Here is a 26,106-nt window from a genome sequence, read left to right as displayed (position 1 = left end):
GGGGAGGGTTTTTTTGTTTCATTGTTTCTTGTCAATTGCATGCTGAAGGGAGAGCATGGGGGTGCAATTGACAGGAAAAACTTTTTTCTGTCAGTTTCATTTCCTCCTGACATATTTACAGCAAAAACCCTTTTTTATTAAGTATGTATGAAATGAAATTTTTAGTGGAAGAGTGTGTGTGCGCGCGTGTGCCTTCTGTCACATCGGTAATTGGGAAATACAATGATATTGGGGGGGTTCCATCGACCATCATGCAGGGGGCTGTTTGTCCATAAATACCGTGGAAACGGAGCGCATCATTAAATGATGTGGAAACGGTGCACATCGCTGGTTTCAAGGAGCAAGGGAAGGACTTAATGGCGGGGAAAGGAAGGCTAGAGTGAGTGGAAGTGGATTTAAAGGGGAAAGCAGCAACATACCTTCCCTTTGCCTTTAACGTCAGGCCCATTCACATGGCGACTTACTGTGAGATTGATGCTACTTGCATCCCTGTTTAATTCGCAGGGTTCACATGACGTTCACATAAAATCTGTATTAAACCAATCTGCTGAAAATGCAAAAAGTGAAGGAAAAAAGTCTCTGCTTCGCTGTGCTCCTCTCATGTAGTCGCTTTGCTCCAATGTTTTTTTTGCTGGGCAGGTGGATAGTCACTTTCAGATACTCCCCCTTCTCTGCCCACTAAACTCTCCATGAATTCTGTTTTGCTTCCATCGGCTTAACTAGCCACTTCCACTCGCTCCAGCCTTCCTTTCCCCCCGTTAAGTTCTTCCCTCGCTCCTTGAAACCAGCAATGTGCTCTGTTTCCATGTTATTTAACGACGTGCTCTGTTTCCACAGTATTTATGGACAAACAGTCCCCTGCATGATGGTCGATGGAATCCCCCCCAATATCGTTGTATCGTCCAATTACCGATGTGACAGAAGGCACACGCGCACACACACACACTTCCACTAAAAATTGCACTTCATACACACTTAATAAAAAGGGTTTTTGCTATAAATATGTCAGGAGGAAATGAAACTGACAGAAAAAAGTTTTTCCTGTCAATTGCACCCCCATGCTCTCCCTTCAGCATGCAATTGACAAGAAACAATGAAACAAAAAACCCCTCCCCTTCTCCATTAGCAATACTCCAGAGGGAGTAAACATGTAAATTTGGGGGCAGGGCCACAACGAAACAGCGATACTAAACCTTTCTATAGGAACACCAACTATGTGAATGGAAAACAGCATATTGGAACATAGTGGAAAACAGCGTATTGGAAGGTAGTGCGAACCTTGCAAATCTAACGCGATGGCAAAAGCTGCGTCTTTAATCCGAAGTTCACCTCCCGTGTGAATCAGCCCATCATGTGAACCCTGTGAATTAAACAAGGATGAAAGGAGCACCAATCTCACAGTTAATTGCCATGTGAACGGGCCCTTAAATGATGCGTGCTTGTTTTGTAGCAGGCATTGTCTTGAAAGAATAATTCCCCCTACTCTCTCACAAGCAGGAGGTAATGCCTCTTCCATGCTTGCTATTTGCAGTTTTCCAGAGTACTTGTATTAAAAATTGCGTAGACAGAGACTGATACCTGATACCCATTTTTAGTCAAAAGGGTTAGATCAATCCATCAAAAACCAATTACTCAATTAAACATTTCAGCCTGAGTTACAACAAATCTGCATGCAACATTAGCCCACCAGTTTCTTCTCACTTGCAAACTGCCCTTTGGGAGATATAATTTACAGGAAGGCACAGGAGGGGAAAAACTGCTTAACCGTTTCCCAGCCTGCCTATATTCCACTGTAACTCCCCACCACCTCCAGAGGTTTGTAGACCAGCACATACCACACAAACATGGATCTGGAATTCTTTGGTTGGAAAAGTGGGGTTTCAATGGGACATGAGTTAAGCACTCCTCCTATCACCCTTACATCTTCCCTTATTTGGTGTTCAAAGTACACCAAAATATGTAGGAGACGTCAAGATTGATGAAAGCGTAAAGCAAGGAACTTGGACGGTGGGCAGCGGTGGGGTGGCTTGTATTTGGTAAGCCTGTTTAGAAAACCAGAGTTCTCTAAGACAATGCACTCATTCCCAATAGACACCAGCCAATGGCTTGTAGTACACAGAGGAACATAAAAGTAACAAAGCTTTCTCCATTCTTTTCACACTGAGGCCTGCCTTAAATGCTCATCCCCCGTGGATAGGGTAGCCTGTGCTCATGCAGGAGTTCTATGTGCACATTACAATTTTTGTGGGACATTGGATCTAATTGAGCAGCAAGGCTGTGTCCTGCAGCACAACTGCCATACAGCCAGTGGCTTGTGATGTCAAGGACACCTTGAGTCTTACAGGCAACGTACTGCAGAACAATCCTGTGCCAGCATAACCACTGAAAGCAAGCACATGCAGGAAAAACAACAGCCACACTAACATCTGGGCAGTTCAGCTGTGAAGATTTGCATGGCACATGGCCGATGTTCAACCATCTGCTGGACTAAGCTGAGCACAGCCAATGTGAAAACAACACAGATTTGCACCAGCATAGAGGCAGAACCTAAAAGAGAATTTACACATTTATGTACTTATTACAGAAAAAGAATGTGTATCACCTAATGATAATGTTGCTCATTCTCAGACACCTGTATTTATTTTGGGGTTGTTTTTTTCAGACAAACCTCAACACACGGTAAGAAATCCTAACATTCTTGCTTGGCTGCACATACTTACAGTAACACCACGTTCTGAAATAAAGATACAGCTTCTTAATTTTTCAGTAGACTAAGATCTGTGGATTTACCTCAGGAGTGCGGAGCCTCAAGGCCAGGAGCCAAATACAACCCTCCAGGCCTTGGGATTCTCCCCAGGCCATGCCCCTTCCCAGGCCGCCCCACTCAACTGCTTGCACCTGGCTGAAATGAATAGAGAGGTATGCATGTGTGGGTGTTAAAACCTCTGACTGTTGCATGGCTAGGACATAGCCCAATGTACAAAGTTAAGAATCCCATTCATTGCTCTGCCCGCTTTTAGCCCTACCCACCATTGGCACTTGAACCCCCACCCCCACAAAAAATGCCCACGATTGCATGTGACCCTAAGGCTGAAAATGGTTCCCCATCCCACCGTTCAGGAAGAGGGTGAATTTATAGCTAGCCAAGGCTGCAATCCCATACACACTTAACACTAAGTCAAAATGTGGCTTAGCACAAATATGCAAGTTCCTGTTGTGAAGACTGCGGCCACACTGCTCCTTCCCCAGTCATGCTGCTGCCATTCTACCCAAGATGAAGCCATGGTTTGGTATAGCAGTGCATCCAAACCCAGGCCCAAACAAACCTTGGTTACAGCTTGTGGTTTGTCTGGGGCAAGAAAAACCATGAGCCTGAGTTCGGACATAACAATAAGCCAAACCATGGCTTAGCCCTGGGTAGCACAGTGGCAGCAGGACCAAAGAAGGAGCACTGTAACCGCCCACTTGCTCATTCCGGATAAACCATAGTTTGGCCCAGGATTACATGCTAACCAGGTCAATGAAACTTACTTCTAAGTGGGAAAAGGACTGAGCTACAAAGCAACATGAAAGGGATTTCTTCTCTCAATTGGCCTTGTTTCCTTATTAGGAGTGGGGGGTAAGAGTATAAATGGCCACTGAAAAACCTCCAGTGTCAAATAAACTAGAACGAAATGGAGCCAAACTAATTTCTCTTCCCCAAAAAACAACAAGATATAAAGCAGGAAAGACTAATACTGCTTCAACAGGGAGTGAGTGGTGGGAGAATATAATTATGTCAAAATTCAGTTTAATTCCAAGCAACGTTGGCATCGTTTTTAAATTAACACATCTTATTGTCACAAACAATGGTGCAAAATGTTGTCTACTTAAAGAAATGAAAAAAACATGGTAACAGGAAACTGCAGTGTCAAAAGAATCTTTAACAACATTCATACAGAAATAGAAAACAAGCAAATTATAAATTGTCTAGCAAATGTGATGGTTTCTTGTATAAAGCAATTTTAATAATGCTGAGCTAAGAAGCTGGATCATCTAATGGCACAGGAGAGCCAAGCAGCCAACATTAAAAACAATGGCAGCTCCTAATTAAGAGGAGAAAAGAATTGCCCCCCTTCCCTGCCCCAGCCACAGCCTCTGCACAAGATTACTTCACACTCCTGTTGCTGAAGTATACAGAGCATGCAAGAAAAGTTCCAGAAGTAAGTATAGGCCCTCCTCTCCTACACAAGGAGAGGGGCACAGCTTTATCCATTTGGATTTCCTTCTTATGGATAACAATCTTTCCCTCACCTAGGCCTGCAGAACTTGTGACCCACCAAACTGAACACAGTCTAGCAGTCACTTGTGGCCCAACAGAGATGCTTAGGAAAACTGCACTTCGTAGTCCCAAGCCAGGTAGCAGAAACAAAATGTTTATCAAGATCCTAATGGGCCTCCATACATGGCAACTGGGCTGTATTCAGCTTGGTAGGTCACAAAATGTGCAGGCCTGTCCTTACGTAGGAGCATACCTGCACAGCACCTATGTTCAGTAACTAACATTAACTCAGAACCACTTCCAAGCATATGTCAAACTGTTTCCAAAAGCAAAAAGCTTTCATAGCAGAAAACTACCTCAATACTACATGGCCATTGCTAATACTGATATGATCCCCATTTCTAGTATGTACTACTAGAGATGTGGTAGATCAACAAAGAACCATCACACTGGAGTATGAACTGTTAAGATTCAGAAGTACAGTAAAGAAATTTCCAAACCCTTTCAAGCCTCCATGTAGCAATCCTCACAACACGCCTGTGAGATGGTACAGTAATTTACTCGAGTCGAGTCGAGTCCTTTATTTGCATGTAGTCATAGGCCATTGCACAGTACAAAATAAACGAAGTAGGCAAAATAGACATTTTAAAACCATGAAACATAAAACATGCGGTCACGTCGGGTTTGTGGCCAGGACGGTTTTCACATAATTTGCCCTTAACTTTTTTGCAGCTAGAGCAAAATTAGCCACGGCAATTGTGACCTGCTTGTGATTATCGGTTAAAAGCTCAACCACCAAATTGTCAAAAGGTATCCCCCCTCTAGAACTAATAAAAGCAGCTAAAACTTTTTTCCCTGGGGTGCTTGTACAAGGGGCAAAGAAGCATATAGTGGACTAAATCTTCAGGTACCTTGCAGCCTGAGACACAATAGCGCTCCTCTAGCGGGATTCCCTCATATCTGCCCTCGAGATAAGCTGAGGGCATAGTTTGAAATCTTAGTTCTGTGAAGGCTCTTCGTAACGGGGCACAGGTCAGAATATCAAAATAGGATGACATAGCGTGGTTGGGTTTAATTAGAGGAAACCAGGGTGAGAAAGGGGCTGCCACAATTGATACCCTATCTTTGTTCGCATCGTGGTTGAAAACCCAATCGCGAAGCTCAGAGGGATTGAAGCTTAGTAGTTTCCTTTGGGTAAGGTCATAAATTTCTAATAACTCCTGGCACCTTTGGGTCCAACCCCCAACCTGCTGCTGGTCTTGCCAACAAAGCTTTGTGAGAGCTGTCATCCATGATAAATATCCTTCTCCAGTATCTTAAATAGGCCACCAAGTGCACTTCATTGCTGAGTAAGGATCTGAACCCCAATCTCCTATGTCAAGAATGAATACTGTATCCATTGCATCACACATTTTCCCCAAAGTACAAAGCAGAGCCAGGCATGGTTGGAGGTAACTATAGATCATATCAGCTTCCTATTCCTTGTTGGCACAGAGACTCAAATGGGCACAGAGACTCAAACCTAAGCAAGCAGGCAACATGGTATTTTGCAAAAGGTAAGCGTATGACAACAAATAGGTGTGTAAATGGAAGGAGGAGGGAGAATTAAAGGCAACTGCAGAAAGGCAACAAGACAGAAACTGCAGTCTTCCTCTCCAGGGATTGGCGACGTGACTCAAATATTAGGCACTTACCTTGGCCCACATTAATACAGGAGAAGTCACTGTCAGTCTATCATTGTGAACACAGACACCACCTTGAGTGCTGCAAGAAAAGCAATGTGAATACAATTAATTCATTATTCTGCTTTTAATTCCCCCAAATAACATACGTAATGAAGGCAGTTAATCATAAAAATCCTAATAGTTGGAACAATGTAAAAAGAAAAGCTATGCACTGCAGTGTTCCCATAAGAATAATTTTAGCACATAGTTCCATGACCCTTAAACAAGATCTGCACAAGCACAAGCCCTCCAACTGCAGAGAGTCTTTTACTGTCAACATAGGTTTAGACGCCAATACAGTAGTTCATCCCTACAGCTTTGATATGTCAATGGCACTTGCACATTTTTAGTCAAACTAGGATTCCATTATGTGTTTAGACATTAGAGGCCAATATATGAATAGCCAGGAAGCCAAAGATGCAGTTTAAAATGTTTCTGCATAGGAGACATGCTAGTGATACAGGTAAGGGCAGGACACTAACCAGCTGGTAAGTAGAAGACTTGAGTGACAGCAACTGATGCCAGCCCAGCTAAGAATAAGGAGCACAGAAGCCAAAAAGGAACTGGGCACTCCAACCTCCAGCATTTCAAAAAGGGAATGGCATTACTATGGTGATGATTACCCTACCCTTCCTCCAAGGAGCAAAGTGCAGAATGCATGCTTCTTCACTTCCTCCCATTTTGTCCTCAGAAAAGAGACAGGTCAGACTGAGAAATTGTTGAGCAGTCCAAGGTTACCCAGATAGCTTCATGAAAGAGTGGAGATTTGAACAGGGGTCCTCCTAGTTCTAGTCCAACACTTTAACCATTACACTGTACAATCTCTCATACTATGCCCTCTTAACCAACTCACTAACCCCTTTCAAACTATGCAACGCTTGTCCAGCCCCCTCCAAGAGTTAAAAAAGCAAAAGGCAAAAAGGCTTCCTTATGAATCTAGAAAACTGGTACACCACTAACTGAAGAGCATGAGGAATCCCAGTAAGACTGCCGTTACCTCCAAAACTACTGGAAGAAACTGGATATGCTTCCACAAATTTAACAGAAGCCACAGAGGCTCACTAATTGCCAGTGCCGCCTCCTTACAAATTTCCCCAAGCAAAAGCTCTCTCCATAATTTTTAACAGGTTTCTATTTGTGTAGCTGACCTTCATTATAAACATGTTCTATAAAATGTGCATTTCTGAATTAGCCAGTTTTTATTCACATGGGGAGAAGGCTGAGAAGGAGAAGGCAATGGAAAGTGACAAGTTAGGATTAAAGGACACAGAAAATTGTTATTAATTTTGTGGATGGAAATGTAAATAAGTTTATTTCGGTCAAAGACCAGCAAAATTTTGTGGATGGAGAGAATAATGTCTTGTCTAGAAGCACAGCCCAACAGCAGAATAAACAGTACTTCTTATTTAGTAACAAGCGTCACCTGGAAATACTTGACCATGGTATGAATGTGCCTTAAATACATCATACTACACACATGCACACACAGAAATTCAGTGGCCTGCTCCTGATCTCACAGCATGTAGAGATCAGGGAGTGGCAAAGCAACCTCCAACATCCCGTATGTATCCTTATTATTTATTTATTAAATTTATTAGTTGCCCATCTGGCTGGCTGTCCACATGGCATCCAAGAGATTTAAATAGCTGGACGGCACTAGTGTTAAGTCAGTTGCATTAGACCAAAAACGGCCCAAGTGAAGAAACATACCCAAATTCTGGAAGATCTTTGTCAAAATTAATATTGTTCTCGTGGATGACTCTCAGTTGTTCATCCACAGCAATTACTTTCAGCTGAAGAAAGAAGAAAATATTATTTATTTATTTAGCATTTAATAATTTCTTCCTTTCAAGTATATTGAAATGATACAATAAAAACATATATAAAACAAACTGCAAGTATAAAAACAGTTAAACAATTGCATATATACAAACAAGTAAAAACTATTACATATGTAAAAACAGTTACATATATAAAATCAATTTCAAATATAATACAGATACCGACAAGCTATCTTCCAAATGGAGGCATGCATTTTAGATTAAATGATATTGACTGGTATCATTAATACCATGCCTCCGTTTGGAAGAATCAATAATTTCTGTGTGATCAGTCACCAAAAATAGCAAGCAGCTAGTTCATTCTGCAGTTCATCCCATCTCCAGAAGCTGATGATGCCTGATTAGTGCTTCACTTCCTCGGTGCAAATTATAACCTCACTACAGAGGTGCTGGAGGTCCCATGATTAGTTCAGAAAAATGCCTCACACTTTCCCATCAGAGTCCCTGACCTTTCTCCTTCATTATTGGAGCCTTCTTCCCTTCCACTATTGGTTTTTACAATCCAATTTTTGTACAAATCTATCTGCTCATCATAAAAACCTCACTCGCCCTCCTCCCTGCTACCTTCTTGGAGGCGGGGGTAGGAGGAAAAAATGTTTCTGACACTACATCACTTTAGCTCATCCATCACCAACCTGGTACTCTTCAGCTGCTTGAAGTAGTCATGCAAAACAACTGAGGGCAGTAGGTTGGTGAAAACTGGTGTTTAGGATCAAACTGTTTCATTTCTTTTAGTATTTAATTTATATCCCACCTTTCCTCCGAAGAGCTCAAAGTGGCATGCATGGTTCTCCCCCCTCTCCATTTTATCTTCACAACGACCCTGGAAGGTAGATTAGGCTAAGACACAGCGACTGACCCAAGGTCACTCAGTGAGCTTCCTGGCTGCATGGGGACTGAAACCAGGTCTCCCAAATCCAGAGCTTGGGAAAGTTACTTTTTTGAACTACAACTCCCATCAGCCCAATCCAGTGGCCAAGTTGGCTGGGGCTGATGGGAGTTGTAGTTCAAAAAAGTAACTTTTCCAAGCTCTGCCCAAATCCTAGTCCAGGGGTGAGGAACCTTTTCAGCTCCAAATCCTTACTTAATTGGATCAGCCTTGTAGGCCACATGTGACAGGTGGGTGGGGCTGTCCACCTATCAATCACATGACATCATTATAGCACATTATTGACAGGTGTGTTGTCCCACCCATATGTGAAAACTACTTGCGGGGGACAGTTCCCAAGCACCTGGCAGCCAGTTAGTCCAATACTCTAACCGGTATACCACACTGGCTCTGTTGAATGAATTACCAATTCTCCATGTTACACAAACAAACTGCACTTATTTCTCACCACTGAGGCCTCTTGTCATCTGTACCCAACAGGCTCCCTTCTCCGCATATATATATTTAATATCCATCATCTTTGGAATCTTTGTTTAAATATAATTGCCCCACCCACAAATTTAACAGATGTGTCCAAAGGAAAACACTATCTAGAAATATGAACTTTTCCTACTTTGTCAGTTTAGATGGGGCTGTGGGTAAGTTAGGATGTTTTTTTTAAAAAAAATACAGGTCATGACTGACTGAACTGCATAGGTTAACCTTTGCTTTCTTATTTAAATATGCCAGATCACAGGAAGTAAAAGTACACTTTGCTTCTCAGTGTAACTGCTAAAGCCTATGCTATGAGGCTGAAATTCTTATTTGCCAAAATATTTTATTAAAACTGTGCTGTTGGTATCACCAGAACAGAAAAACGGAGGGTGGGGTACTTTTCAAGTTTCAAACACACTCAGTTGTAGAAAAGGTCGATCTTTAAAACTCAGCTGTCAATAGGCAAAGGGCCAAATCCAGGGACAAGGGCTCCTATGCAAGTCATATTAATATACTGCATAGCTCCTATTCACATAAGAACAGCCTTACTGGATCTGACCAAAGGCCCATCTTGTCCAGCATCTTATTCGCACAATGGCCAGCCAGATGCTTCTGGCCAGTGCTTTTTTAATATAAAAAAATTAGGTGTGGGTACCCATATATTGACAAAACTGCTGCAGGTACTAGGACAAAATGGCTACCATGGGCAGCCAAAAGAGGTGCCAGTACTCCCAGTGAGTACTCTCTCTCACACACACACATACACACTGCCTGTGGGGAGCCCACAAGCACGACTTGAGTGCAACAGCACTCTCCCCACCTGTGATTCCCAGCACTTCAGTAAGAGAAAATGTAAAGTATGAATGAATCAAGCACGTGTTTGCAAACACAGCTGCATCTGGCCCCGGTGTAACTCCGTGTTCTGAGGCTTCCCCCTTGGTTTACCTCTACCTAATGTGTGACAGTCCCTCAGATTTCATTCAGCATAAAAATAAATCAATCCGGGCCGAGTCCCGCCTCATTCTAATGAAGCTCGCAATCCTATGCACACTTGACACATGACTTAGCTTTGTACACACGTAAGTAGGGCTGGACACTCTTAACACATAAAAACGTGCCTGCTTAGACTGAACTAGGGATGGGCAAGGAAACACCGCCTCTGTCTTTCTCATCAGAGGCTCTCAGGACTTCCTCGGTGCCTGGGAGATGACAGGAAAGAGATTGCCTCTGAGGATGTACAAAGTGCTCGTTTCCCTCCCTCACCCTTCACTGACTGAACCACAGCCCAGACACCGGGGATGGGATCAAGAGAAAGGATTTCGCGCCGGCCTCGTGAGCGGGATGCCTTCTTGTGCGTGGGCGGCCCAGCAGCAGCAGCAACACCGCCTGCCATTCATCCTCCCCCACCCTAGGCGCGCGTCGTCACCAGAGGCGCGAAGCGAGGGAGGGACGGTGGGGTGGCAGCTTTGCTGCTTCCTAGGGCTGTTTGCAGCAGCTATTGCTGCTGCAGAAGGGACGGAGCGCGGGTTCCTCTCTGCCCTGCTGCCGCCTTCTTCTCCTCAGCTGCCTCCTTTTGCCCGGGTACCTGCTGAGTGCTGAAGTCCCATCCCAAGTAGCAGGGCCCGGGTTCGGTAGGCGCAGCCATGACGGCTTAAGCCGAGTGGGCCTCGTCTTCCTCCTCCTTCTTGCGCGGCGAGAGCAGGGCAGGGAGGAGAGGAAGCAGCCCGGGCGCCTGCCTTTGCCCAGCCTCTCCCGTTCACAGAAACAACTCGGCTGACCCCTCTCGTGCGTGTGATAACTACGACAAGCACCGGGCCCTGGTAGTGATTAACCCCGCGCTCTGCAGCCCCTTCAGGGGCGTCGATGAAGGACCCGCCTCTGGGCACAGGCCCGAGTTAGCAGCGTTAACCTCGCACCCAGCCAGGGTTGCTCACTTGTTTTTATTGAGCCTGCCCGATTGGTAGCTCGTTTCGCTTGAATGTCGGCACTTCCCCACCTTTCTATGATAAATCGTACTCAAGGAGGCTTACAGAGCAATGCGTGTAAGTCACACAACACTTTGAAAATAATGTTAACAATGAAACAAAAATAAAAACAGTAAAAAAAACAACAGGATATCACAGGCACTACCTAAAAAAATGCTGGAATTCAGGTTCAAAAGTTTTTGGGTTTTTAAACTGAAAATGAATCAACTGGACAGGTTTTTTAAACTGACTGGTTTTTAAATGAGTCAGCTTGACAGATTTTTTAAAGTCTATTGAATAAATTAGGTACTCTGAATCAGGGAAGGTTTTTCTTTTTCTTACGATCCCCAGACTCATCAAAACCCACTATCATGCCCCCTTCATATTTTTTCTAAACTAAAAAAAAAAGGCTCAAATATTGCAACCTTTCCTCATAAGGGAGTTGCTCCATCATTTTGGTTGCCCTTTTCTGAACCTTGTCCTGCTCTGCCATATCTGCCTTGAGGTGCATTGGTCAGAACTGTACACAGTATTTCAAGTCATTGCACTGTAGATTTGTATAACACCATTATGATATTGGCAGTTTTATTTTCAGTCCCTTTTCAATCCTAATGATCCCTAGCATGGAATTTGCCTTCTTCACAGTTGCCTCACACTAGGTCAAATGTTAATGGAGCTATCCACCACAAATAGAAGGTATCTTTCCTGGTCAGTCACTGACAAGCCCTCTCAGAGGCCCAGAGAGGCCCAAGCCACTTCCAGATTTTTTAGGCCCTTAGCCCTAATAAAAATTAAAAAATGAACACACAAGAAAACAAAGACTAAGGCACTCCAAAAAAAGAGGAGTGAGTGGTGTGTTTATATAATCAGCTGATCTGAGACCACAACGTTCATTGCCGTCTAATCTTGTGCCATCTTTTTTGTTAATATTAATGAATGACAAAATCTGAGTTTTTTTTAAAAAGTACAGTATTTTACCAAGTCACATCTCTTACTTGCTTAAATTTGTGTCTCTAAGCTGAGAGTATGTGTCACATTTTGGTCCGATGTACATAAAAACAAGTTGCAAAACTTATCAAATGCCAAAAAATTGACAAGCGTCTAAATTTGACGCTCCCTTTGAACATGAGGCCCAGGCAAAATGGCTGTAGGCGTGCATAGTATAGAGAAAATAAACAAGTACAGCTTTTCTTCCTAACACTTAGAAACAGCTTGTCCAGAATGAGAGTAATTTTGTGGGAAACATGCCTAGCAATGGGTGTCTGAAGCCATTTTGACAATTGTTTTGCTGCAGGGGTCTTGCACCTTTTAACAGCTGCAGGGCAAGCAAAAATCTAACAGGCGAGCTTCCCCTTCATCTCTGTGCTTCAGGTTCCAAAAGTTTGACCGTGGTCTCCTTTGGCTGAATGACAACAGCTCAGGAGCAGCAGTATACTGTGATTTAGATAATATCACTAGTCAGCAATACAGCCAGCAATAGACTGAGTAGGTCTTTTCATTAGGCACGTGAGGCTTATCAAACTCTGCTTGAAAATTAATGTTGACTTATTGATTAGAAGCTGTCTGATACAAACTCTGGCCTTTTTGCTTCGCTCTTTGATGGGGCCATAAAACTAGCAGTTTCATATACCTTCTACTTAAACATTTGAAATACCTTCATGAATCCTTCTGATTCCACAACTCCACACATTATAAATTCTTTTAATTTTATAGAAAGAAGTTATATCACTTTTGCGGAACTCAGAGCTGACCCTACTTTAAGCAGAATGGGGGATACTATCCAAACATTGGTGCTGAAGTAGGTTTCAACCACCTACCTGGTTGGCTTCTGTATGTGAACTGGGAGAAGCACAATCTTGTCATTTGCCTTAGGCAGCTAAATGTCTTGGGACAGCAATCTCTGTGCTCTGGATGAATATGTCACTGTGACGTCCTCCCCTGGTTCTCCCTGTCAGGTTCCCACCTGCTTGTGGCTACTGCCTTTCACTAGGCACCACCAGGGATACCACCAGTCCGGACCGTCCTTTATACAGTTTCTCACTCTGCTCTAGCACAGATCTCTCTAGATCCCCCTGCTAGGCAGCACCACCAGTCACGGCCTATAACCAATACTCACAGAGACTTTGCCTGAGTCTCTCTCTAGCTGGTTACTTTTGTGACTGCATGCTTATGCTGTTCCCAACCCCCTTGTATCTTTATAGATAACGCATACAACTCTGGGTTGCTCTGGATACTTGAATTGTTATTATTCCTCCCTTCACCGCTGCCACCATTAGATACTGTTTCTGTTCAGCCTTGGTAATTACCTTGCCCTCCCTTCTGTTATGTATATCCCCCAGCCAAGGATCAGGCCTTTGGTAAACCAAATAAGTATTTATTAAATATCAGAAATAACAAGATTAGTTTTAGAATGTTTCACAAGCGTATGGTTTCATCTATTCCTGTTTTGTACTTGACTTATTATTAATCAGAACTCCAACTCCCTCTTTCTCCACACTCCTGACCTCCACCCTCAAACACCTCTTTCTCCACACTCCCAACATCCAGATTCAACTGTCATTCTTCCATTTAGACTCCCAGCCATTCAAACGCTCAGCCAATCATCTAGTATTCTACTGCTCATGTACTCCCCCCTCCTCTTTCACTCCACTTACCATATGTCTTCTATATAAACAGCACTTACCATATTTACACTATAAGCAGGAACATCACAGTCACCCCTTTCTTTCCTGTTCATTAAAGTAGTGTATGAAGGATTGGGTGACAATGACACACAGTCCAAAGTTATAGTCATATTAGCAAAAATACTGTATTACAAACCCCTCTGGTGGTTATCTAGAAGATAGACCTCTCTTTTGTGCTTTTCACACATACAAGAAGAGGAGTGCATATTGCTGATTCCTGTCTACCCCCAGAGAGGATCATGTTCAGTAAAATCACACAGGGATATCTACAAGTTTCTGTTGACTCTGCCTTCTGCAGTAAAATAGCCATTTTCTCTTTAGTGGCCAAGGACACCTTGGAGAGGGTATGACCTAGACCAACTGCTATGTATTGTTCATACAAACAAACAGTTCAGAATGTGGGATAATGTTCCTCTTGAAGGAAAACTGAGTACTGTTCCTTCTTCACTTTGAGTCTTTCATCACTGCCAATCAACACATTCAGAAAGAAACATTTGGTAAAAACTTTTCTGGACTGTACAATTTCAGATTCCAGGTAAAGATCCATACTTTAACTTCTACACCATGTCAGAAATTCTATTCATATACAAAACTAACGTGTCAGGTCTAATGTTAAGCTAAGCTACAACTCTTCTTTAGCATACTTACTTTTCATAGGGTAGAAACACACTCACTGTTCTGCCGCTTCTAGTGCATTTCCACCTCTTCTGAACATGGGCACAGGACACTAGTCAAACCCCACTACTTTTCACTGTAAAACCTGGTGGGAGCAGCTTGAGTGCATTTTTTAATTATCATTATTCAGCTTCAAATAGATTTCACAACTGATTGGCAGATCAACCCGTTTCCCATCCAGGTGTGCCTAATCGAAACACTTTAATCTGGTAACTAGTATATTTATAGCCATGAACAGGGATTTTTAAAAAATTAATAATTTACATTCCATATCAACCTTGTTTAAGTATACCTAGCTATTATATTACTGAAAATGATAATAAGACCAGAGGGTCTTTCTTATTAACTTTCAACAATGATGGGACATAATAAAAGATCGAGAGGGAATTTTTGATACATAAAAGTATTGCATCATGCAACTCCTGTCTGCATTCATTTAGCCACAACATTTGGCTGAATGTGTAGTTCAGTCCTCAGAGTTAAATAACATTAAAAGAATTAAAAGAATTTGTTAATATAATGTTTATGTAACCAAGATCCAAGATTGATATGTCAGGCCTAAGGTGGTCTGATGTCTACCATTTATAATTATGTAATTCCACATAACTCAGATGGAGAATACAGGCAGCTTACGAAAATCAATTTGTGATATACAACTTCTTGTTTTTGTTGCATTCTATATAAAGTGAAAGAATGACCAACGGTCCTGTGTGGGGAAATTATCATAGATATGAAAGTAGACATTCTATACAATATGGGTAGGGTAAAACTGGTAGAAATCAGCAATTACTCCACAATTGAAATGTACTTGTAGACAATGAAGGTGCTATGTACAACCATTTCCAGTTCTATACACCTGTGTGTCACTATACTTTCAGTTACCTTAATAACCAGGAATAGCAGTGGGTCAATCAAAAATCTTAATTAGGGAAAAGAAGCAGTAGCAGCAAAATAGTTATCACAGTTTACCACAATAATCAAATATTAAAAAATAATTTGTGAAATTATATATAATCACAGCTAAAAAAATGGTGCCAAGATATAAAAGTGTAGCTTTAAAAATTAAAATTGCTACATCAACCAGCATCTTCCAGCCTTTTGTGTGCATTTGGCTGTATTAAATGAGGTTTTGTATTTCACTGTGGGTTTTGGCAAGGCTTCATATGTTTGGGCTTAAGTCAACACCAGTTCCAGTTGAACAGTTCTTGTCATTAAGTTTGCATTCAGAGGTTCAGGACACACTGGATGTATTTGAAACAAAGTTGACATTTCAGTCGACTGAAATCAGCAGCTCTGCACCAGGTATTGAAGAGAATCCCATCAATGCAAGAAAGCTATTGCCTTGCTTGTGACTATTTCAGATGTTACTAACACCCTTTGCTTTTTGGCAAGCATAATGAAGGAAATGCTCTGCTTTTGCCTGATTTTGTCTTTCTTATGGGAACAGATGGTGAAGGCTTATAAATATATGAGTGGTATTTTCTTAGTGACTCATCCATCAAAGCAACGAGCCTCAGACTGTTCCGGGCAGCCAACCAAGATGGACGTAAGCGTGCTTGAAGAGCAATACGACTGTCTAAAACAGAAGCAAAAGCTGCAGACACACATTATTGTATTCAAAACAGGTATGTTTTAGACTTGTGGGTTAAAACTTTAAAATTCAGGGGTCCACCAAAGTTTTGAAAATGTTTATTGATTTTAAATATTGCATTAAGCTTATACACTTGAAAAGTAAGTTCAAAGTAGTTCTTTTTCCTAATAAACAGACTTGTGGCAACTTAAAGACTAACAGATGTACTGTGGCATACGCTATACATCTGCTAGTCTTTAAAGTGCCACAAGACTCTTATTGTGTTTGCTGTAACAGATGGGCAGGACAGCCCAATCCTATGCATGTGTACTCAGAAGCAAACCCCACATTGTTAAATGGGGCTTACTTCCTGGTAAGCATGCATAGTTTGCAGCCTAATATGGCTACTCCTATGGGAATTTTTTTTCATATTGTTATCCACAATCTCAGTCTTACCAGAAAGCCAAATGTTAACAATTCTCTCATGTTTGTGGAGGATTAATATCTTTTAAGGTAAATGTGTTCTTCAAAATGCTTATTAAATGTGGGGTTTGCCATAGCACATAGCACACTCCAGCTTCAATCTAGAGAAGTCACAGTTAAGGTAATACCTTTACTAGAAATGGAAATGGACGGCCTTCAAGTCGATTCTGACTAATGGCGAGCCTTTGAATAGGGTTTTCATGGTAAGCGGTATTTAGAGGGGGTTTACCATTGCCTTCCTCTGACACTGTGAGGCAGTGACTGGCCCAAGGTCACCCAGTGAGCTTCATGGCTGTGTGGGGATTCAAACCCTGGTCTCCCAAGTCGTAGTCCAACCACTACACCACACTGGCTCTCAACTTTTACTAGAACCAACTAAAATGCCAGAAACTAGTGAGCAAATTTCTGAATTCTCCAGAACTATTCTTCAGGCAGGATGTTAAGCTACACAACAAAAGAGGGAAATGGGCAGGGGAGTGAAAAAAAGCTAGACATGATGAAAAAGCCCCAGTGTCTGACATTGGTAACTAAATTAGACTGTGTTAAATGCAAAATACAGTACATTTCAAGTTGCACCAAGAGCTATTAGGACAAAAACAAAACAAAACAAAACAGTGGGTGCCCACCCCCAGTTTCTTTAAACTATAGAAGCCCACTGATATGTCTCCAGTACAAAATGGAACACGTGGGATAATTTCAATGATATAACAACAGTTGATTAACTTTCTCTGGATTACGGCTTTGTATAGAGAATCGTTGTTAGTCCCAGAAAGTGAGACATGCAAAGAAAGCAATTCCTTATGTTTTATTAAATTCTTATCCTGATAACATATAATTTAAATTTTCGATGGCAAAAAAGCTGCTAATGTGTAAGAAAGTTTAAGGTCAGGATCCACAGCACACTAAATTCCTTTGGGGCTTAATTCCAAATAAATATGGATAACAGGATTAAGCTGTTATTTTTCACTAACAGTTTTTGATCCAGTGCAAATTAGTTTGCTTGCATGATGTTTCTTAGAGCAAAGTGTTAATTATGCTGGATGCCATCAATGTAGAGTTTATTGATAGTTATCTACAGTATGCAACCCTTTTAGGTTGCAATCCAGTTATTTTGGTAGTAAGTCTCATTAACTCACTGGGACTTACTTGTGAGTGAACATGCATAAGGAGCAAATAATTGTTTTAATAACTTGGCTTCCTGCTAGGGTTCACCTTGAAATTTTATTGAATGTTACTGTGAAAGGCAACCATGTGAAAACAGAACACGTAGCCTTGCCAGGTTCTATATTTTAATATGCAACTAGGAGAGTGTGACTCTATTATCTCCTATCAAATTATGTCATCATGAGCCTTCCTAACCCATTTGTTCTGACCTCCTAGAATGTTAGACAACTTCTAAGCCTCAAGAAAAGCAGATCAAAGGAGAAGGCATATCTTTGCAGGTCCATACTATAATGTGAAACCCTTGCCAAAAAAAAAAAAAACCCCTATGAAGCAAGGATGAGAAACAGAGAAGAAGCTCCATGATGTCAGGGTTAAGGCATAGTAGGCAGACTCTGAATGAGAGCCAGGAAATGGGAGCCAACAGCCAGGCCAGCGGTCAAAGCAAGGAGTCAGAATGAACCACTTCTACACTAAGATCCTTAATTCTGTTGTGATATTGCACTTCTGGAATCAGTTGCAAGTAGATCTACCACTCTGGGGTTCTACATGGGCCTATTATCATTATTATTATCCGCCTGTCAGGGTAAACCCTGACAAAGATAAATACAAAATATAATTACAGTTAAAACAGATGCGGAACTAAATCAGTTAACAGCAGCAGGTAAAATACCAAACCAACATAAAATTATCTAAATTACATAAAAAGCTAAACAACTTTTTAAGGTCTGCTTAAACATTGCCAACAAAGGGGCCATAATACTTCCCAGGGGAGGGAATTCCAAAGCTGTGGGACCCCCACTGGAAAGGCACTGTCTATGGTACTTGCTAGCATTTTAAATTGAGCCCTGAAACAATTAGGCAGCCAATGCAATACAGTAAACAGTATTGGTATAATACACTAGCGGCTGGTGGGGTTGGGTGACATTGCTCACCTCGCTTCCCAACATGGAGTTCACTGCCAGTAATCAAGAGGGGGATGGGCAAGATGGCAAAGAGGTTAGAATGGTATCGGTGCAGTGTCAGGAGTGTTGGATTTGCTCTGCCGCTTGTAACCACATTGCACTGCCCTCCCTGCCGCCTCTCCCTCTTGGTTACCAGCACCACATTGGGAAGCCAGGTTATCAATGCCACTCCATCCTGCCAGCCACTGCTGGTGATTGGAAAATCTTTCCCTCCCCCACATATTTCCTGGTGACGTTCTGTACAAACTGAATTTTCCAAACTGTCTTTCAAGGCAATCCTACGTAGACAGCATTCCAGTAGCCAAGTCTAGATGTAACTCGGGTACATGTAAGTTAGGAAATGAAGCCATCCCCCATTACCATCTGTCAGTGCCCATCCCCATGGAAAAGCAAAAGTGGGCAATGCATTATTATAGCAATTCCAAGCAAAACAGTTTAAAATTTTCCTTTTACATATTTATTTTTTAGTAGTGTGCCAGCACATTAGCACAAAAAACCTAATGACTAAAAAAAAAGACAATGCTAGCCATTGAAAATTATTGGGGAAAGGACCACCTTGAAGGACATGGGATGGCAGATGCAAGCAGCCGATGCCAAGTTAAAACCAGTTGTTTGGCAGAGAAGGGGAAATGATGGAGGGAGGCTGATATGTGGAATTTCAACCTTTTTGAAAGGACTCAAAGGGTAAGCGAGTTGCAATGGTGGTAGTACAACCAGGAAAAGTACTGCAAGCAATACAGAAACAAAAGCAGTTCTGACCAACCACATTTCCAACTGCCTTGCAGACTACTCTGCACCAGGCGTCCATAGTGTATATAGAACAGCTCCCATTCATTTTAATGGGGAGTATGCAGGAGAACTTCCTGCTGTGTTGTTTTGTGCCCCAGAAGTAGGGATGGGTAAATCTGTCACATTTCCAGTTCTCTTCATTTCTCATTTTTCCACATCAGTTTGCAAACTCTGTTTTTAAAAAGTTCTCATGAACATTCATCAGCATTTTAGTGCAAATACAAATTTTTGCATACAATTTTGCCTAATATACTCATCTTTACAAAGCAACTTCGCCTAATATATATAGCATTTTTGTATGTACTTTTCACCAATGTATGAATTTTTATGCACACTTTACCTTAGTATAGGGATGTGTAAAAATTCCACCCAATCTGGATTTGGTACCAAATTTTCAGTTAATTCACTCATTCTCTATTGTTGCAAACAGATTTTTATGTAGCGATTTTCCACGCCTATTTTCAAAAACAGGGTGGGTTTAAAAAACCCAAACCTGTTTCTAAAATACTGATATTAAGAGTAATAATTTTATCGATATTTCCTTTCAAAATATCAATATTAATATCAATATCTTTGTAAGGGGAAAAAAGAACCAGTAAAAGCAGCAGCAAGCATACAAAGAACGAATTCAAATCAATACCAGCCTGACAGGTCAACAGAATGTTTTTGAACTGGCCAACAGATCCCATCCCTACCCTAGTATATGGATTTTTTGTATGAAGGAAAGTGTAAATTTTGAAGGGGATGGCTGTGTTCGGTGTATTGTCTTGGAAAGTGTGGATTTGGTAAGTTTGCCTTTAAATGCAAACTGAATCTAATTGCTCCATCATCCTTTCTGCCCCAGAGGTTAGATCTGTCTGTATCCAACTCTGCCACTTTTCATGGTATTTAAACTGCTGCTGAACAGTGTAGGGCCTCCTGAAACAGTGGGAAGAGGAGCAAACAAGGGACGACAGAGACGAGAAATACCCTGATGTTTCTTAAATGCCCACATGAATGATGTGAGGAGACAACCAATACATTTTGCTGCAATGCTTGAGCAAATATAAGTTCATATTTTAGCTAAACAGGATTATGAAAAAGATGTATCAACTAATCTGATTTATTTATTTTGGTTAACTAGCTAGTTCTAGATCTCTTTTTCCATTACTTTTTAATAAATTGTGAGTGAAATTTTGAGAGTGCCTACTTGGGTGCAATATGGTTATTGTATTCCGTGGCAAATTCCCACCTGCTAATGAGATAATCTGTTTGGGTCCTCTGGAATTGGTACTATAAAATGAGAGATTTACCAAAAGGTTTGAATTTATTTATTTATTTATTTATTAAATTAAATTTATATACCGCCACATAGCCGAAGCTCCCTGGGCGGTTCACAACAGACAATATCAAAATACAATAAAACACATATTTAAAGCAATTCAGACAACATTAAAAATGGGCTTCCTTAAAAAATTTTAAATTTAAAACGTTTATAACATACATTAAACACATATTAAAACACATATTAAAATGCCTGGGAGAAGAGGAAGGTTTTAACCTGGCGCCGAAAAGATAGTAATGTTGGCGCCAGGCGTACCTCATCAGGAAGACTATTCCACAATTCGGGGGCCACCACTGAGAAGGCCCTTTTTCTTGTTGCCACCCTCCGAGCTTCCCTTTGAGTAGGCACCCGGAGGTGGGTCTTTGATGTTGAGCATAGTGTACGGGTAGGTTCATATTGGGAGATGCGTTCCACCAGATATTGTGGTCCCGCGCCGTGTAAGGCTTTATAGGTTAAAACCAGCACCTTGAACCGGGCCTGGAAACATATAGGCAGCCACCATCCGGTTGGGAGAATTTATGTTGGCAAAAGAAATAAAGTACAAAATAATAATTAGTTGAGGCATTTTTTATATGGGATTCATTCTTCTGCTTGAAATTTTGGTAATAATTATCTTTTATTTTTGCTTCTTTCCTGTTTTTCCAACTCCACTGAAACATGAAAGTGGAAAAAATCAGCCATATATGTACTACACTCTGGTTACACAAGATCACTATGAAGCAGGGGTCAGCAACCTGGTGCCAGTACCTCCTATGGTGCCCATGAAAGATCTCAGTAAATATCCCCTCAAAAATATATAATGCACAAGCAGCTGTTTGCACTGTCTCAGGCTCCCCTATAGTGCACACCCCCCCTTAAAAATGACCACATTTCATTGGATGTCAGGATCGGGCACTTATCCTTCTATTCTAAACAGAGGAAAAGGACAAAGTACTTTTCTCTGTGAGTGAATATGGCAATGGCTGATGGAGGTGCCTTTTCTTCCATTGATAATGGGGATGGCGAGGACCATTTTGTGGTCCTGTTTCTCTTTTTGCTTTTAGATGTGGCCATTTTGTGTTATGCCACATCCCCCAAGACGACCATTTTGTGTTATGCCTTGCCCTGATGGCAGCCATTTTGTAACTGGCACCCACAGCACTTTCTCAAAATTCCAAATGTGCCCACTGGTCCAAAAGAGTTGGCAACCTCAGCTATGAATTTTTTTGTAGTTAATTGTTTTGCAAAAGATGTTGTTTGTCCAATTAAAGGGACAGGCAACATTTCAACTGGAATTTTCCAGACCATTATCTTTGCCGCCACTCAACTTTTCTGTGACATTCTTATGCCTTCTTGTTTCCATTCATTACACAGAGAATTCAGGAGGAAATATAAATATATATTTCTTGGCCTAGAGCTAAACATTAGCTAGCAGGACTTATCTTGCATAATCTTGAGCTTCTTTTCTATATGTGGATTCTTTTGTGAGAAGATTGTGGAAAGGCAGCCTATACTTTTGGGATGTATAAGACTGTTCACCAGTTTGCAACAACAGATTGTTGTTGTTGTTTTAAAAAAAAATAGCTTTTTGGTCCCTTTACCATATTCAGAATAGCCCAATATGTGAGCAATCCCATTAAACTTGCAATTTTGCCATTTGTAGTAACATGGAAACATACATCTTTTCACAGGTGGGAATGAGACAGTCCCCAGGGAATCCATGGTGAACGCTGTATTAATTAACAAGAAAATGAGGAAAGCAAAAGCATTTAAAGAATGTCTTCCCATCAGAGAGGTTAGCTTTGAATTGCCTTGCAAAGAAGATATACAAGAGAGTTCACCTTGGCGGATACACCTAGAGATCCACCGGCTTGCACAAGGAGATCACCAGAAAATTCCTTGTGATATTGTCCAAAACAAGAATGAACAGTTTACCACTGACAGTGAAATACTGTTTCAGAAGAAGAGCATAATGTCATGCGAAGAATTATTAAAAGGAAGCGAACAATCTGTAGGAATACTCAGCAAACAGGAAAATCCAAGCCCTGCTGAAAAGACAGACAGTTCTAATTCACCTTTGACATCAGTTACTTCACCGATTTGGACACATGCTCAAATTTCAGTCTCAAAATTGGCACCAGCATCTAGTAAGCTACCTTATTACCCTTTCCCTCAGAAAAAAACTCCCAAGATTTCTGAAGCTGCAAGAAGACTTGGATTGTATGTTTCACAATGAGAGCATTTCAGTAACCAAGGAAGCTAAGGCTTGGTCCACCCAGCCAGATTCCCCTACAGGAAAGCAACTGCAAGTTCATTCTGTCCACATGTGCAACCACGATCACATTCCAGTCCCCGTGATCACAGGAACTGCTGTAGCTGTATCCATGTATAGCCCAGTTCACACGACTGTTTCCCTGAGTGGGAAAGGCGACAACTGTTCATATGTAGGGTGGGGACAGTTCTACCACCATCTCCTGTGTCTTGCATGCAACGTTTGGTGGGAGAGAATGACAAATTCTGTTTGCTTCTCAGAGGTTTTCTAGCTCAGCCAAGCTTCCCTGTTATGAGGAAAGGGGAAGTTTATTCCACTCACTTCTAGGGAGTGAGAGAAATGGGGGCTGCAATCAGAAAATGGCAGGACATAGTATCCACACCTCAGATCATCTTAGACTGGACACCCTGAAATTCTCCAGTATTCACCTGGTTCACAAATAATGCAAAACCATGGTCCCACAGACGATCAAACAAACGGTGGCTTAATTCTCCAAATCTTGGTTTGTTACCAACTACTCTCGCCTCATGCCATTTTAGCTTGGTGACCATCTGGGATGGGATGGCAATGTTTAAGGAAGGATGCTGGGTTTACATGTACCACCAAATCATTGTTAAAGCAAACCAAGGTTCATCATTCAAGAACAAACCACGACTTAGGATCTTGGTTTGTTGGCAGTAAACAAACCATAGTTAAGCCACTAGCAGAATTCAGGCAATCAGACAAACAATGGCCTCTACTTATTGGGTTTAGCTGGACCTGAAATAGGAGGAACTAGTATGTGAACTCTGTCTAATATTTTACCATATATTGTTGATATGCTTGCTAAGGAATGATTGCTAAAATCTGTTTTGGACTAATCAGTGTCCAGGCTAATTTGAAACTGTGTTTTGCAGGTTCATCGTACAGAAAATATTTTAGTACCATAAGAGATCCTAAGTTCACATGCCTTTCAATATAATAAACAGCAGAAGATTATTATAATTATAATTATTATCTGGATGGTTGCTGAGAAAAAGAATGATGGACTAACTGCACCTTTGGTGTGATCCAGGTGGGCAGTTCCTGTATCCTCATTAATCTGAGATGCCTGGACCATATAAATATGCCCAAAGTGATTCTCTAAATGCCCCCATAATTTTGTCCGCATATACACCTAATAATTAAATTTGTGGTTTTTCATAAAGTAGAGATACAGTGATGTTCTTTTTAGAAATGTCTTATTTTTATGAGCTGGAATTCAATATTAATAAGGATGATACTGTTTAGTAATACTTTATTGAAACATTTGGGGGGTTCCTATGCACTTTCTGAAATCAGAGCTGATCCACCTTTTACTACCATTCTCAAGATTAAATAGAGTAAAGATGTAAATATATATGTTCCCTACTTCTTCCACATCATTTTCTCAGCTACAGGTCAGAAAGCACATTTGCCTTTCCACATCACTGAAATAATGACTTTTCAATATGATTTTTCAATTCATGGAAATGTTATTTTGTCAGAAAGATAAATTAGAAGTACAATGCTACACTACATCCAGACCAGTTATTTTGTTTGCTTGTTTATTTGCATGAACTCGATGCTTCATTTTGAAAGATTTGTTGTTTTTTGGCTTTTCTGTGTATAAATTAATGTCTATTGTGGGAACACGTGGACTGCATTCAGATGTTACAATAATTCATGGTTTGTTGTTACATGAATGCATTGCAACAAGACTTTGGCGGTCCCCACTCTTTCCCCTTGAACAAGTCACACAGGGAAGCATCAATTTCCGTTCCTCACATGCAAAGGAGGGAGAAAGGGGACAGCTCCAGGTATGTTCTCATAACAGCAAGCCATAGTTTGTAGTTACAGCTGAGTAAGTGCATCCATAGAAGAGCACAGTGGCCATTTGTGTTACTTTAAAAAAATGATGATCCAGTTTTTCGAGTCACTGCAATTTAGTGTTGTGGTGAAAGTTCTGCTAGGAACTTTTCTGGCATGTCCATGGGGGCTTGTAGGATGAAGATGTAAAAACCCACAACCTTCAGATCTGGGGATTTATATTTAAAGTAACAGAAGCTTCCTTCCCCACTTCTCTTATTTTAAAAACATTTTTGCTGCTGTGACCGTGCAGCAGCAGCCCTCTGTTCCACTCTGGAGGAAGAATATGCCTGACATACCGTTCTTCAAGAGCATTGTTGTGGGGAGGGAAGCCTCCTCGCATTGTCCCTGGAAGAACACTACATCATTTATCTCTGAAGTGTGTCATGAAACCTTATACTACATTTGTTAAGTCTTAAGGTGCCACAGAAGTCCATAGCTCTTCCTACCACAGATTCATGTGGCTATCCTTTTGGACCAGCCACTAAATGCACAGGAGCCTGGCTAGAAAAAAAGCTGACAACTCCATTATCCACAGCACACATTTGAAACACTTGGCTTTCCCCAAAGAATCCTGGGAACTGTAATTTACCTCACAGAGCTACAATTCCTAATAGTGTGATGGCTAGAATGTTGGACAAGGGCCTGGGAGATCAGGATTCAAATTCCACTTGGGCATGAAACTCATTGGGTGACCTTGGGCCAGTCACTATCTCTCAGTGTAACCTACCTAACAGGGTTATTGTAAGGATAAAATGGAGAGGAGCATGTATGCCACCATTAGCAGCTTGGAGGAAAGGTGGGATATAAATGTAATAAATAAAATATAAAAATAAATCACAGTTCCCAGAATTCTTTGGGGGAAGTCAAGTTCTTTAAATGTATAGAATCATATCTAATGCTAGTCCTACTCAAAGTACACCCATTGAAGTTAATGGGCAAAACTAATTTAGGTTCATTAATTTCAACACATCTACGAAGGCACATAACAATTTGAGTAAACATACAACTCAGAGTGTGTGGGGATTTGACCCAAATAATAGTGGTGAAAACGAGTCCTGTGGTTTCTGGAAGACTAACGTTTATTGTGATTCCAAAATTATCTGGTTGGTTAACTCTTTTTGGTTGATCAGCCGAAATTTAACAAAAAGGGAGCAAGCCTTCGAGTTCTCCCACCAAGCTTGA

General features: G+C 41.2%; 2 protein-coding genes across 18 annotated transcripts in view; one reads left to right on the top strand and one right to left on the bottom strand.

The window, feature by feature from the left end:
• Positions 1-11,111, bottom strand: part of XYLB (xylulokinase) — a 158,760-nt gene extending 147,649 nt beyond the window's left edge. For 13 of the 14 annotated variants that reach the window (XR_009758241.1, XR_009758242.1, XR_009758244.1 and 10 more), the window contains exons 1-3: positions 10,775-11,111; positions 7,696-7,778; positions 5,956-6,025 (exon numbers count right to left, since the gene is read on the bottom strand). Coding sequence is in view for 10 of the 14 variants with exons in the window: in XM_061587652.1 (XP_061443636.1) it covers positions 5,956-6,025; positions 7,696-7,778; positions 10,775-10,834 (213 nt within the window). In the remaining 4 variants the exon portion in view is untranslated. Of the gene's footprint in view, positions 1-5,955; positions 6,026-7,695; positions 7,779-10,307; positions 10,443-10,774 lie in introns of those variants that run through there. The other variant, XM_061587653.1, reaches the window with a different exon arrangement.
• On the top strand, positions 10,659-24,429 carry C10H9orf152 (chromosome 10 C9orf152 homolog). Of its 4 annotated transcripts, none has more exons than XM_061587665.1 (3): positions 10,659-11,231; positions 15,960-16,137; positions 22,475-24,429. In XM_061587665.1, exons 1-3 carry the CDS (start codon positions 11,226-11,228, stop codon positions 23,017-23,019), a joined length of 729 nt encoding a protein of 242 aa, XP_061443649.1. In that variant the 5' UTR covers positions 10,659-11,225; the 3' UTR covers positions 23,020-24,429. The 4 variants fall into 4 exon arrangements, with proteins under 4 accessions (XP_061443649.1, XP_061443647.1, XP_061443648.1 ...); XM_061587663.1 differs by lacking the exon at positions 10,659-11,231 and adding an exon at positions 15,669-15,814 and having other exon boundaries at positions 16,000-16,137; XM_061587666.1 differs by lacking the exon at positions 10,659-11,231 and adding an exon at positions 15,735-15,814.
• Positions 24,430-26,106: the final 1,677 nt, after the last annotated feature.

The sequence above is a fragment of the Rhineura floridana genome, chromosome 10 (genome assembly GCF_030035675.1).
Source record: "Rhineura floridana isolate rRhiFlo1 chromosome 10, rRhiFlo1.hap2, whole genome shotgun sequence".
In the NCBI taxonomy this organism is placed as follows: domain Eukaryota; kingdom Metazoa; phylum Chordata; class Lepidosauria; order Squamata; family Rhineuridae; genus Rhineura; species Rhineura floridana.
This window is presented reverse-complemented; position numbering and strand designations above follow the sequence as displayed.